This window comes from Brachyistius frenatus, unplaced genomic scaffold (assembly GCF_029030835.1).
Source record: "Brachyistius frenatus isolate BFR_SWC_R1_liver_20210118 unplaced genomic scaffold, ASM2903083v1 Contig_153, whole genome shotgun sequence".
In the NCBI taxonomy this organism is placed as follows: Eukaryota; Metazoa; Chordata; class Actinopteri; family Embiotocidae; genus Brachyistius; species Brachyistius frenatus.
Genome location: NW_027210752.1, coordinates 479,796 through 495,395, shown reverse-complemented (window position 1 = coordinate 495,395; position 15,600 = coordinate 479,796). Strand labels below are relative to the sequence as shown.

Genomic DNA, 15,600 nt, shown 5'->3' with positions numbered 1-15,600 from the left:
GTACAGTAGCCTCTGCTTAAGTTGCTGCTGACTAACCTTTGGATGACTTTCAAGTCCCTCCACACACCATTGTTATTCCTCTGTCTTTCCCTCAAATGTCCTTTTCTAGCAACAATCAAGCATGCTCTCAACTGAGAGGAAAAAAAACCATGCTAGTTCCTCGGAGGAACCACAAACTAAGGAACAATTTGCACAACACAAAAGCTTTTGTTTCCAGCCCTTTGAGTTGGAGACAGGTGGTTACTCTGGGAATAACTTGGCTTTCTCTTTGAAAAACTATAGGGACAGAGGTGTCAAGTACAGGCAAGCCACAGAAACAAGAGGATTTGTGTTTAAGTACAAAGCATATAATGTGAGACATTATATTCTGCTCTGTCCCAATTTGTTTTAGTCATACTGTACAATGTCAAATGTATTTGAAACAGCACATAAAATATTCCTTTTCTTTATTTTTTCATTAGTTGCAGGTATGGCACAAAAAAAAAAATGGGTGATAAATCCAAAGAAATACAGTGAAAAAGAAGCCTGATCATATATAAATATAGAGCACAAAACAGAGAAGAGTGACAGGTCATTATTACAGGGTGTCGGCACAGAACAAGATAAATAACATCACTGAAACACAGCTTTCTCAACAACCTCGATATTACAGCATCAAATTTCATTATTTCCAGGGGACTTTTCAAGAGCGAGAGGCGTGCTGGGTGACTTCTTCATTTTGTCACCTTGCACCCAGTCGGCTGCCATGATGGTCACTGACGGGAGTCTGTGCGAGCGAGCATGTTGCTCCTGCCTGGCCTGTGGTTCCTGATCAGAGCAGGCGAAAGAGAAAGACAGGACAGACAGAGGAGGAAAGATGTGGAGAGGCAGCGAGATTCGCTCTAACACCAGAGAGAATTGGTACCAGGAGGTGGGACTCTCTCTCCCCCCCCCCCCCCCGGTAAAGTTTCACACTGAGCAGCCATGCCATCAAATAGCGACACACTGCTTCTTTCCTGACAGTGTAAAATGAGATCTTTGAAATGTGCCTACCTTTTCCAGTCATTTAGTGAGACTGCAGTCAGCCTCCTGTCAAAAAAAGTCACCCGTTGCTCCAGAGCTGCTTTGTGAAAGTGAAAGAAACTCACCACATTAAAGGTGTGCAATTTTACTCCTGAAAGAAACTCAGCGCACTAATAATGTTTCAAGTTTAATATGACAGACATTTTGTTCCTGTTTGAGTCTTCAAATGAATACTTGTCTGAATTCACTGTGATGGCCAATTTAGCCGGTGCTGGTCGTGCCTTACCACAATGATCCCCACCCTCCCCTTTGGCACCAATTTCTCTTTGCTGAATCAATACCAAGGAAGCGGGGCGGTGTGTGTGTGTGGTGATAATCAGGGCAACGAGCTGCAATTGTATCACACCAGTGGAACTTCAGAGTTTCTTTCTTTTTGGAAAGCTAGAATAGTGCAATGAATGGCACAATGTGACAAAGCCCTTCATAGGTTGAACAGACAATGAGAACATTTCCACTCAGAAATAAATGTTGGGACTGTTCCTTTTAGAGACCCTTGGAGCACCAGGTATTAAGCAGTTAAATATAAGGAAATAATAAAAACAAAAATTCCCATCTGACTAAATCACAGCTGGAAACTGAGTTTAGAAGCATCACTCTTGAAGCAAGATTTTTTTTTTCCATGTGTAGGTTATAATATTACAAGGGGTGCACTTCCTGGGAATTAAGGCAATACTTTGTTATAAATTATATTTTGTCACATAACAACTAGTCATGGTTCTACTCACATGGATAAGTTTAATCAAATTTACCCAAGACCTAGGAAATTGTTTCAACATACTGCATGTTGCAGAAATTATGTTCAATCTGTGTCCTGTACCAACTCTGACATCTTCAAAACGCTACAGTACCTTAGTTTTAATGGTATTCATACGAGCACTGGGTACATTCATGCACAACTGCATTATTCATTCATGTATTCATCAATGCACAAAATAAATAATGGATTTAAAAAAAACAATTTTTTGTAAAAAAACTAATTTTGGAAGAGCTTTGAAAACAAAGGTGTTTGTTTCCTCTGCACTCTGGGGCCCTCCTATATCTGAGAAGAGGTCAATATGTACCATTATTTTACAAAGGTAGCAAATCAAACGTTTTATTTTAGAAGGAAGGTAAAACTGCAGCCGAAAAGATAAACACTATTTCTATCCCTGTATGATGTGCTGCAGCCTGCTGCCCTCCTCCCACTAACCAAATGTTTTTTTCTCCCCTTTCCTATGCAATAAAGATCGACTTGTGCCACTTGTTTTCTGCTACAGTGGAAAAAGGCAATTTTTAGTGTATGCTGTGACCAGTGCAATGTAATAAAATACAACTGCCCCAAACACCTTTTTCAAATGATTGGTATGTCTTGCCTACACATTTTAGTACTTTAGTAGTTTTTTCCTGTTAACTGAATTCTATGGTATATTTAGAAGCTGTACTTGCTAGTGGTTTTATTTGCTCGCATTATACTGTAAAGTGCTCCCAAAATTTTGTCCGCCTCATTTACATCCATTTTATAGAAGGGAAAAAACATAATCACAAACTGCAGCTTTAAAAAAAAAAAAAGACCATAGTTTAAACCAAATGTGTTTCAATCAGATACTTAAAATCAAGGAATCACCAAAATGTCTCTTCAGTTAGAGAACTTACGAATAATATTTAGACATGAACGTTTGAAGTTTTTAGATTAGCAATACCAGAAATATGGCATATAAGGAGGTTAAGAGCTGCTGCAGCACAGAACATGTCTGTAGAATGATAGTGAAAGGTCTAAGGTGAAAAGTCTCTGGTCATAATGGCTGATCTCTTCACCTGCATAAAGATGATTGGACATGACAAGTCAGTTGACAGCCACACAGCTGTTGATTAGGCCCGTGATAATAAAGCATAAGGAAACAGCCGATGCCACTCAGCCAATGCAAGCGGGATTCAATGCTCTGCTGGGCTCTATTTAAGAATGAGTTTTTTTTTTACTGGATTGATGTATCAGACTGCAGTACCTACAGTATATACAGTGTACAGCACTGTGCATTAAAACTATTGAAGATTAAATCTAATAATTCAAGTTTAATGTTATCAAAAAAGCAAAACTAATTAGGTTTGCTGGAAAAGTGTATCATTAAAAAAAAACAACAGTTGGTGTCATTTTCATCTTTGTAATTAATTTTTTTTTGGCACTGTCACCATAACTGTGTAGTGGTGGAAAAAAAATACCAGACACCGAATGTCTTGGACACCGAACAGGCACAGTGATGGAAAAACAAAATGCTTGGCATATTTGGTTACATTAAACTCCAGCACCCAAACTAATCTAGAAATGACTCAAACTCATTTCCCATTTTCAAGTGTTTATGAACACTTCACACCTTCCACAACTACACAAGAAGCCTCTCGTCATCAAAAATAAAGTAAGTAAACACTGTAAGAAAGAGAAGTGTCACACAGCAATGTTTACATATTCAAAAACTGTTAATCCTTCCCAATTGTACTTTGAAGTAGCTTAGAGGACTTTTATCAAGAAATAGAGCAGAACTGAGTGTGTAAGCTGCTCAGGCTCACATCCCTCACAAACACAAAGGGCAGAGGCTGAAGTTGAATGTGCGAATTGCACAGATATGGAAATCAAGGACCTGCTGAGAGCTGCAACATCGTGGTAAAAAAACAATGAATCCCTTTTGTGGCGCAATTTCAGCTACGATTCTGTGAAAATTAGATATTTTGTCAACCCAGATGAAAGTTTTCATGAACGTACCCAGCATTCAATAATATAAACCTCAAAACTAGGATAAAAATGAGGTCTGCCATAGTGGTTGAGGGACTAACGATGATGTAAGTCCAATGTTCACAATGTGCGTAAAGGAGTAACGCACACTTTTGAACTCGGTGTTATTTTAAAGCACTAATTTGAGGGGAAAACTCCTATTTGCTTTCTTGTCCAGAGTTAGATAAAAAAAAAAAAGGATTATACTAGTTTTGGATCTGTTTATCTAATATGAACCTATCACCAGCTTGTTAGCTTCGCTTAAAGTCTAAAAACAAAGGCTTTATAAGGTTATGTGCTGAACCATTTCTTGGCCGGAAGCAGTGACTTCCTGTTTTTGCTGGCTGCTTGCGACCCCCCAAAAAACTGCAGCTCATTGTTTTAACACTTAAAAAAAAAGCAATATATAGCCTAACATAATATTCAGTGCGCTTTAGAGAACCTGGTGGGCAGATTTACTTCCTTACTCTTGGAAAGAGCCAACCTGGCAGTTTCATGCTAAGCTAAGCTAACTGGCTCCGAGCTGTAGCTTCATGTTTACATTAAAAACATGAGGTCAAATGTCAAATTATTCCTTAAAACCTTTAACAGAGATACCAAATGTGATCTTTTCTTTAACCCCGGCTGTATTTACTCGTCATTCCTGCACTTAATGGTGTAGTTTGAAACTAGGTGCTCGGGATCATAAAAGGAACAGTTACCAAAATGTCTTCAGAAACTCATATCCATACTTACTAACAGTGGTGACTGTACGGGGCACTTTGGCACTTATCATGATTTACTATACCACAGGAGGACATAGCAACTAGCTACTGAATAATTTATCTTCGCTTATATTTTTGGGGGAAATTGTGTCAAAGTCTGTGTCTAAGTCAGACGTACTTCATGTTCTTGATGTGTCCAAAACAACCTCTACAATTTTGAAAGTTCTCATCATCAAAAGCACACAAAAAAAACAACCCATATGTTTTAGTAAAACATTACATCTAGTAAGACTTTAAGATTAAAGAACTCTCAGGAACTCCATTTACATTCAGTGTGATCTTAAATTTGAAATGAAAATGTCTGAAATTATAAAGAAAAAAAAACCCTCTCAAAAACAAAATGGATAGCAGATAATATCTGTGATGACTACATCTCTGTAATAACATCATACAGACCATAACAATATTGTAAGGATGCCCTGAAATGCTCATCATTCTGCTCTGTTTTGCTTGGCATATTAATCTTCTTTACATGTATCAGTTTCTCATCACATCTATTGTACACAGCTTGATGCGCACACATGTACCACTCGGACTAACCCAGGCTTCCACTGAAGAGGCTACATATGCTGAACCACAACACCAAACTGAACCTCCACCCAGGCTGCATTCATGGAGATTAAATTTATACTCTTGACTGGGTTCCCTTTGTGTTCTTTAGTGTTGTGGTTGCACTATAAATATGAATATAACAAGTAGAAAACGGTCAATTTGCCGTTAAATACGGACTCATTTCAGAGTGTTGAAAAAGCCTGAATTTGTGGGAGTAGGTCACGTATGTGCAGAGAAATATAAAATGGATTCTATATGTTGAGACCTTAAACTGTATGTTGTGCTTCCTGTACTCCAACATAAAACATTTATCATAAACCTTTGAATAGAGCTTCTTTAACATTTACAAGTTATACATTTACCAAATTGGTTTAACTTCTTATGCTTCCATCAGCTTTGATATTTCAGCAATGCAAAGGGAGACAACAAGAAGAAAAAGATAGTTAAGTCATCTTCAACAGAAAAATAAGAAACAAGACACAAGTCCTCAAAACATTTGTCATAACCAACAATGAACGGAATTTTTCATTTTCTTATTTTCTCTTTTTTACAATACATATTTTAAAAACCCCGCTGGTTAAGGTTATGGTCTCAGGTAGATCTTCCACAGTCAATCTTCACAGTTGGTGTAAAAGCAGAGAAACATTCTCGCTAGAGTAATAAAATATCATGACTATTATTATGGTCATTATTATCTTTTATTCTCATATTGTTCCATATAAATGGTGGAGGATAGGGGCGAGGGCGTGTCACCCTAATGAAGAGCCTGCAGTCCCAAAGTTCCTACTCTCCTCCCTGTACAATGTTTTATTCAGCAGTTGTTCTTTTCTTTTGTTTAAAAAAATGCTCGCCCGCAGGGAAGGAGAATTTACGGGAAGAGAGAGTGGAGTATTCATTCGGCGAAGTGTCTTTATCCTCCTGTATGATCTTAAACCGTCTTTCTGCTAAATAAAAAACAAAAAACAAAAAAGGAAACCCAAGGTCCAGAGCCTCACTTGCACTGTTGCCGCTGTTTTTATCCAAATTGTTAACAAACCTATGCTCAGGGTCTGCCAGCACTACCTATAGTTGGCTGCCCTCACGTTGAACTATGCGTAGGCTTAGGCGCATGCACACATACTCGCACACACACTCGCACACACACACGTACACACACACTTGCACACACAGGCAACTGTCCCATCAGGAGTAAAACCCGGGCGTATAGCGCAACCCCATACTCCCTCTGAACACGCGTGCCCTCCCGTCAGCACTTGTGGGGCAAAAGAAACATGTAGAAAATAGCCCATCAGAGGAAACATGAACAAAGATTTGTTCGATGTTGATTAACACCCAGGCTCACGATTCGGTTTGTAATCTGAAGGCACTTTGTTTCATGGCAGAAAGTAAAGTGGCTTCTGTTCCACAGGCAGACCGCTGACTGAATATTGGAGTCAGGCCTCTCTAATCGGACCTTTCTCTTCCTCTCTGCCTGTTCTTCCTCTCCCTCCACTCTTCCTCCCTTTAACACGCCTCCTCTCTGCTCCCTCTCCTCCTTATTTCAGTTCCTAAGCTTGAAACGTCTTTCTGCCCTCCGGTCCAGCTGCCTACACCTCTGCTGATTCCTCTGTGATTATTGTTCTGCCACCGTACTGTCAGTTGGCCACGTGGACTCGTGAGCACAGTGTTAAAAAGATACAGCTACAGGGGGAGTAAGCAGACAGAACTAAATGTTGCCAGAGTCCTTGTTTTTCTACAGTACAGCACCAAGCAGGTAAAGAAAATGCCAAGGTGTGAAGTGAGGCTGGGCTAGAGTGAAAAACAAGTGTCGGTGATTGGCATCTGGTGCAAGAAAATGAAGATAAAGATACACAGAGAAAGGTCTGATTCCATGTATTCGTAAGCAGGGAAATGTTACTTCATATTCAAAATGTCAGCAGTGTCTTTATTCCGCCGCCTTCCAAAGATTATTTCCACAGCTTCATAAAATTGTTCTTGTGCTTTACAAAGTGTCCTCCCTCGGCGCTTGTGAACTCTTCCACCAAAGTCCAGGCTCATTCATCGCCCACCTGTCTTTGTGCTCGTAAAGACGTCCCGAGTCCTGCAACGAGGAGAGTTTTCTGTAAAAGAGGTCTCTTTAAAAAAAATTGCGCATCTTCTTTATTACTTTATGTTTTTTTTTTTCTCTCTTTCATTAACTGCGGTCCCTCTGTGGTCTGTACTCCATCAGGGGATCCTGCTGCTTTCAGGATGCATGAATCTTTGGTGAATGGATGCCGAGGGTATAGCTCACAGACGGTGGGTCTGAATATTCGCCTCTGAGATGACAGAGAAAAGGGTCACCTCTGACCTTCCAGGAGGGTCAGCACCAAGGTGACACATAGCAGCCATATATGGGAGGATATGGACAGAGCCTTGGAGCTGAGATCTAAATAGGAAAACACATACAAAAATAACAATAGTAACCATTGGCTTTATATACTCCCCAAAATCCCTCCCCCCCCCAAAAAAAAACGTGTCTCCACACAAAAACAGAACAGATGTGATGGAAGTTGTTGGAGGAAATACCATGAAATTTTATGAAAGATTTTGATTCAAGTCCTCTCAATTCAGTTTCTTAACTGTTTATTAAATATGAAACTATAGCCAGTGCTTTATACCATACATCTGCTACACTTAGTGCTGATTAAGAATATCTTTAGTTCAATAGTATGTTAGATAGATAGATAGATAGATAGATAGATAGATAGATAGATAGATAGATAGATAGATAGATAGATAGATAGATAGATAGATAGATAGATTAGATCCTCGTGAAATTCCTCCCCATATATCACTGACAACATACCTCTCCAGTGCTCCCATATTTTTACTGTGTGCCTGTGTGTGAGTTAGCTGAAAATCACTTGAAATATGTACCATTGCCAAGTCTTTGACAAGTTCTGCTGAACTGAGGTTAATGCACAATGTAATGTAACGTAAAGTAACATATTTAACTTGAGTAACGTATGTTAGAAAACTTATGTGATGTATGTAACATTAAAATTACCTGTTATAAGCCAAAACCATGATCTTTTCCTGACCATAACCACATGATTTTTGGTGCCTAAATCGAAGGCCCTGTGTGCATATGTATGAGATGCTATCTGATTGTGACAGAACAGCAGTATTTGGCGTCTTGGGATGATAATAGGTTGGCCAACTGGTGGGTAAAGCTGTTAGATTCAGCCAAATATAAAACTAATTGGAATTGATTTTCTCATTTAAATTAGGAAAACAAATAATTGTATTCCACAAAATGTCAAACTGTGTGAGCAGATCCTAAAACAGTAACTCTGAACCGTCATCAGTCAGAAGTCACCTCTGATCAGTCCTCATGAGAGATTTCAAAAATGTTCCGTGTTACATCACATAAAGTCATGTAAGATTCATCATGTGAGATTGAATTGCATAATTCATAACATCACCCTGTCCTCACCTGGGGCGACCACTCCTTTGACTCCAAATGAATTAATGTTGTCACTTTGAATCATAATGGATCCAAATGAAAAATAACGTAATAATAATTTTGCAGTAATAAAAAGAAGACATCTTGCAGACCACGATCACCGGGTGGGATTTTCCTTTGGACGTCTGGCTATTTTCCGTCACTCACATGAAAAATGAAAACAGATTATCCTGATTCATTTATGGTGTGTTAAAGTGAAGTCTGGGAAGCTTCTGGATATAATATTCCTCCAAGCATAAATAACAGAAATCGAATCAAAAGAACAGTGTTTCTCTGCCCACCAATATCACCTTGTCAATTGCAGGCCATTTTCGGTGTCTTTTTTTACCTTCTGTTTGTTCCTGCAGTGCAATTACAGTGCAGCACTCAGCCAGCTTGGCTATCACTCATATGATTACAACCCCGTTGCTATGGCAACCAGGCACCCCTCCCTCTGCGAGAAGCTAGTTCAATGCTGCCAATTGTCCAAGATTAGATCCCCTCTCGTAAATCTCAACCTTGTCCGGGGAGGTTGAGAGACAACCAGGAGCTTCGATAAGAGCCACAGAAGAGGGGATGGAGGAGGCGGATGTGCGATGCAACTTACTGGGCGGTGGGTCTCGACACTCCCCTTCCTCCAGTGTGATATCATCGATGGCAATGTCTCCCTCGATGCCTGGTCCCCGGATACCTTCAAGTACGACCTAAAGAGAGTAAAAGAAGCTGTTATTCATCCATATAGACCTCGAAAACAGGGGAATCTGCACTGCTGTCAGATAAATCTAAGTCTGCACACAGTGTAATTTAGCTTAATTGCTGTGTATAAAACAGCACAGCAGGTGGCAAGTGCTTGTTTCGACTTTTAATGTCACAAAATTCTAAACTAATAATGCTTATGGCGTTAGAACAGTTAGCTGTGAGAGTGGGAACAAAAATAAAATGCCACAGAAGTGCAGCCGAAACTATAATTACTTTCCACAACTGAAGCCGTAAAAATGATGGAGAACAGTGCAGTTTTATATATTCGTCCCACACAAAGCTTCAGCTTCATGATGGCAAACCGTGAGTGATATTGCTTTCTCAGCACCAAACAATGTCTATGGATGCCATCCACTTCTCTGCGTAATATCACGGCTTGTGAAGTGCGACATCAATATGCAGCCCCCAAGGAAACTAATACCATAGGAACACAGACAGAGAGGAAAATAGAGGGCAACAAGGGGAATGCTGCTGCATATTGGATTTGATGAAGTTTTTTAGTCTCACCTGGAAGGACGCTGTTGGATGGATGCTTACTTTGGCCTGCTTCCAGCGGTCACCTTGGTTACCACTTAGCGACCACACAGGACCCTCTGAGGTCGTTTGGCCCTTCTGCTTTAGCAAGGCGTTTAGTGTTCCTGCGTGAAGGAGACAGACAGTACACACCCAGGTGGGCCCACACCAGCATGATTCCTATAAATATATAAATAATTTTGGTTCACTGAACTCCATACAACTCAGTGATTCCCAACCTCAGGGCTGCAGACTGGTACTGGGACGCAACATTTTCTCAAACCTTGCAGCTTAGTTGAAAGTGTTCAGTCTCAGATGAATTCCTTGATAGTAATTATTGTATAGTATAATTTTAGGGCACTGTAGGCTGTATTGCAGTAATTTCCTTCAACTCTGTCAGTCTGTCCAGCACTTCCCATCTCTCCTCCCTGTTACGTCCTGAACGCGACACATTACCAAATTTAAGTAGGTCATCAGTGCTCAGGGTAACAAGTCCAACATAACCACCTCTCAGCATTCAGCAGTGCATGAAATCTGTATGAGGGCAGTATCTGACACTGCAGGAAAGGAAGGGGATCTGGGAAAATGTCTAGAAGCTGAGGGGAATCCACCTGGGGTAAACTGAATTGACTGGTCAGAGTTTAGAGGCACAACTCTGTATATCAGGTCTAACATTTCACATACTGCATGTCGAAACAAAAAACAAGCCATGAAGTTAAAAAAAAACACTCTGTAGACCTTCATAATAAAACTGTGGCGAGGCAAAAATCAGGGCACGGGTATGAAACCATTTCTGAAGCATTGTGTTCCCAGCAGCATATAGTCGTAAAATGGAAGACATTTGGAACCAGAACTCCTCCTATATTTGGCCCTCAGGCTAATTTGAGTAACCAGCGAGAAGGGTATTAGTCAGGGTGGTGACCAAGAACCCAACAGACACTCTTACAGAGCTCCAAAAGTCGTCGGCAGTGCTTCATCAACGAGGCTTTTTATGGTAGAGCAGCTAGACATTGACCACTAAGTAAAAGACATGACAGCCCACTTGGTGTTTGCCATGCAGCATTAGAAGGTCTGGTCCGATGAAAACAACTTTGAGCATTGCTCATCACCTGCTAATACCATCCCCACACTGAAGCATGGTGGTGGTAGAAAGATGATATGCGAGTTCTCAGTGGCAGGGAGACTGGTGATGAAAGCAGTGAAAAGATCTTTGTCAAAAATCATACAGGGTCTAACCAAAGAGGTATCCTTCATAACAGCAACAAAGAAGTAATTTGTCTCCTATATATCAGATACCACATAACTATTCACATAGGAGGACTCTGTTGGGATTTCCAGTTTAATTACAAGAGAAATTGGACTTAATATTCACCTCCGTTTCCTGCATTTCAGATTTATATATTCTTCAGCGAATGAGAAGCAGAGCTGAGCAGTAGCAAAGGTTAAACTCAGGTCACATGAATTGATACATTTATTAAGTTGAGGTTGTGCAAGCGATGATAAATTATTCTCTAGCTCCTGATAATCCAAATTAATTATCACTAATGGGCAATGTGTGATGAGAATTTTACGTGAATGTAAATACTTTCCCGGTGGAGGACAGTTCCTCTTAATTTATCATTAATTTCAAACTATTTCCACCCAATCCGGCTTCCTTTTTCATCTCAGCTGGATTTCCACGTGAGTAACTACTAAGTGTGCTGCTGGAGCCAACTTCGTATTTTAAAATGCAACATGACGGATCCATTTCAACACTTACTAACACAGAGATAGTGGCCCTTATTGAGACAGAATAAACTATAGCAGGTCTGAATTGAAGACTCACCCTCAGTGAGACCTCTTGTCTGGTTCTAGACTTTGATATAAAGCCGTCAGATGATGACACTGAGTGCAACTACTTTACCCTCTCCTCCCAAAACACAGAATATGTTCGTGTTTTTATTTGCCATGCGGGAAGAGTGTGTGTGAGAGAGTATTATTTTGCAAGACCTCAAATCAGGTTAGCACCGACACCATAGCGTGGCTCAGTGGGACCTCTGCTCTGAAGTCAAGTGAATTTCACAAATATGGAAAGCAGCGCCTTTCGCGTTGACACAACTGGTGAGCAAAAAACAGCAGCGACGATCACTGCACCCTCGTGTTTGATGCATTTTTGTCTCAGCGAGGTGCCTCATTACTGCTCAGCCCCCTTCAACAAACATCTCTGCGAGGAAACGAGGGGAAACTATACTGGATGTCCCTGTTCATATTCTCTCATCAGCACAGTGCACACTTTTCCCAACGACAGCACAATCTCCAGTGAGAGATGAGCTCTTGTACGGAACATGACCTGCGGTTTCATCTCCTGTTGAAGTGTTTAGGATGTAGAAGGATTCTTGTTGAGCTGGCTGGCTTACATTTTCTTTGAACTCATTGCGATGTAGGTGGTTATGTCAGTGTCATCACATCCTGAGGAAAAAAGGCATATGCTGTATATCCTTTGGTTCACTTTTTCTTTTTTTGAAGGAAAACCTTTGGCAGGCACTTGTGAAATATAAAGAGATCTGAGAGGAGAAAGATGTGAGTCTGGTGAAAAGTGAGAAATAGCTCCTGGAAATTTTCAATTATGTAGTGAGGATGAGGGAGAGTGGGATTGAGGTGCAGTACCACCCTCCTTGCTAATGAAAAGATGACTCCCTTGCTTCTCAGAAGGTCAGGTTTAAAACAGACTTGCTTGGTGTGCTTTGCTGGAGACTTAATCCTATAAACAAATGCGACACGGACTCCAAAGGCAAACTTTGATGTGCGCTTCAGTAATTAAGTGTGACCTTGTCTCAGGTATCCCCCCGCCAGCTAACTACGGAGGAGTTTCTGTGAGCCTGTGCCACTGTTCTCATCAGTGTGTAGGCGAGACTCCTTATCGACCGACTCTGGCCTTCAGCGCTGCCGTGCCACAGCTTGACTCTGACTCACCTCAACAGCACAGTCCCAAAGAGCATCAAACTCCAAGAATTTCAAGATGGAGCAGTGCCACATCTGATGGCTCAGAGTCACAACTCCAAATGAAAAAAAAAATCTACTACTTACTTTACTTAAAACAGCAAAGTTCTCAAAGATAAGAGAAAATAAAGAATATATGTGCACATATTTATCATTAGCATTCTTTCCTCTGGATTGAAAATATCACAAACCAACATTCCCAAGCTCAGGGGCAAATTTCTCCCGCGGCCGGAGAAGCAGAATACTAAATGAGGCGTAGCTGTGGAGGATCTGAGCTGGGTTTCAAGTCCTTGACATTTAGCCCATTCATCATAACACGCCACAGTCTGGGCATGGGTTTCACCACAGACGGGGAGGGCAGGGAAGAGAGGGTCTGGCTGGCGATCAATTTGAGCAAATTGGAAATGTCACGGCCTACTCAACCTCGGCAGGGAGCCGGAGGAGCTCTCATCTCCCTGCTGAGTTGCCCTCCAACACCTCTGTCCTTACATTCTCTGCACCTCCCTCGCCTCCACCTCTCCAGATGTTTGGTCCGGCCCCCCTGCCTGGACACTTCCACTCTCTCCGCTGAGGACTCCTGAAAAGCAGCCTGGCTGAATTTCAGCTCTTATGGAGTCTTGTTGTAAACTCAGTGTAAAGCTAAAAGGGTCAGTTCTACCAAAATATAAAACATATCTCACTTTAGATAGAGATATTACTGTTTACATTTTATAATTTGCATTTGACTCAGGCAGTATCTATCTTTTTCCATTCATTTCTACCTCCAAATAATTTACAATTATTTCCTGTTGTAAGAAAGTCATTTTATTTAAATTTTCCGTGTCATTTCACAAACTGTCAATGCTAAACACATAAAATCGAAAAAGGCTGACAGAATAGACACATTTGTGGGAAAGAATATAACATTTGAAAAGTGATGGATCACAATGCTGGGCAGCTCTGCATATTTCTCAGCTCTGCTGCCTGTATCATAACTGACCTCTGGTTGTGCTAGTTTAATGTCAGTTTAATCGAAGTGTATGTTTTTAACCCTAGTAAAGATCATAACTTTGTTTTTTAACAGTCCTGTGGTATCATAATTCCATTACCAAGACATTTCTCATAATAATCCATAAAAACTGTTCATAATGTGTATTAAAATGGATAAAAACAGGAGGGCATACTGCAGAGGTCAGTGACTGAACTTTGTCGAATGGATTCAATTTTAATATTGCTCACTAATAATGTAACAAAATGCCATGGCACTTATTGTAGCTGCACTTTAGCTCCAAATGGAAAAAAATAGTCTAATTCTCAGTAGAACAATCTGTAAGCTTATTTATATTATTAATGCAAATAAAAAAAAATAAAAATAAACTTCAAAGGGAGGAGATGCACAAAAGAAAATTTAGCTTGGAATAATTTACATAAACCAACGTGTTCAAAGTGCGGGAGACAGAATGAAGAGAGAGCGAGCTGAGTGGTTTGGAGCTGGAGCAGCAGGTCCAGCAGAAGCTCAGAGAAGCGGAGCAGGTGGAGGGTGGCGATGGCGATGATACCACCAGTCTCACTAGGATACTGAAGTAAATGCAGCCAAATGCTCACTGTAAATGTCTTATCAAAACAGAGCAGAGTTCAGCTGCCAGCCTCTAGTGATTTCACAGTTTGCTGAACGTCAAGTTCAAGCTTTAGTTCAAGCACAAATCTCCCAACTCCCAATCCCCTCTTGGTGTTTACTCACTCTCTTCTCTCTTATACTTTCTTTACTTTCTTTCTCATTTAGTTTTTTTTAATACATTTTTGCGTGAACTAAAATATATTTTAGTGAAGTATTATTTTTAGTAAATGCCATCTTTTTGCGGTGCACTCGCTCTTTGTTTGGTGTCACTAAGATTTCTCTTTTAAGGCCCTGAAAACTTAAAGTGACAGGGTCCTAGGTGATACAGATGTATTTTTATTCGGTCTCTCTGTTTTCATAAGCAGAACAAAAACGACCAAAATAAAACATGAATGTTCAAATTATACATCTGTGAGTCTCTCAAGCGAGTGCTCATAAGTGTCCATTGCTAAACGGGCCAAAACATGTTAACACAAGAGAAATGTGAAGAAAGCAACTAAAATAATGGGTCCAATAATATATGTATATAAATGTGTTGTTGCCAGAACAGACCAGAGTTCCTAAAGCTTTGGGTCACCTGATATGCTGACAGAGTGGTGGGAGATTTATAGGACATATAGACATTTAAAAATTTCATTTTTCGTGATTATAAATGTTTTCTAAAGTACTTTGACTGTGCAGCATCAGCTTGTCATCTCTCTTGCATTTACCGCCTCCATCTCCCACGACACCCAAGATGACCCTGCAACCCCACCCGCTGGTGCCTCTTTACCTGCCTTATGAACTGGCGCAGTAGCTAGTGATAGGGGGTGAAGCTGAGACAGAGAATCCCCCACTCTATTCCTTCAGCAATGTATAAGCCTGCTGTTTTTGTGCTGCAGACCCAGTTTCGCTCACTTCTCCCAAACATTCAAACACCACAAACAGCGTGCACTCAGAGCAGGAGTGCTCATGGTCAGCTGATTGGGTCCCGGGTGAAGAGAGCCAGACGTAAGCCACAGATTGCTCCTTCAGTCTCTCTGCCATCTTCGAATGGGCCATACAAGGTTGTTATCTACTTTCAGACATGAATGTAAGAGCTAATGCCCAGGATCGGTTTGTGCACACACACCTTTGAAGGGGCTTGTTGCGAAAATGAGATATCTTTTGCTTGGAACATCTAACA

At 40.6% G+C, this 15,600-nt stretch overlaps 1 protein-coding gene across 2 annotated transcripts in view; it reads right to left on the bottom strand.

Annotated features, from left to right (window-relative positions):
- Positions 1–429: 429 nt before the first annotated feature.
- LOC138631335 (MAM domain-containing glycosylphosphatidylinositol anchor protein 2-like) overlaps positions 430–15,600 on the bottom strand; it is a 184,579-nt gene continuing 169,408 nt past the window's right edge. For both annotated transcript variants that reach the window (XM_069716190.1, XM_069716191.1), the window contains exons 16-19: positions 9,854–9,984; positions 9,195–9,291; positions 7,444–7,528; positions 430–7,201 (exon numbers count right to left, since the gene is read on the bottom strand). In XM_069716190.1, the coding sequence (XP_069572291.1) occupies positions 7,159–7,201; positions 7,444–7,528; positions 9,195–9,291; positions 9,854–9,984 (356 nt within the window). In that variant the 3' untranslated portion in view covers positions 430–7,158. The remainder of the gene's footprint in view (positions 7,202–7,443; positions 7,529–9,194; positions 9,292–9,853; positions 9,985–15,600) is intronic.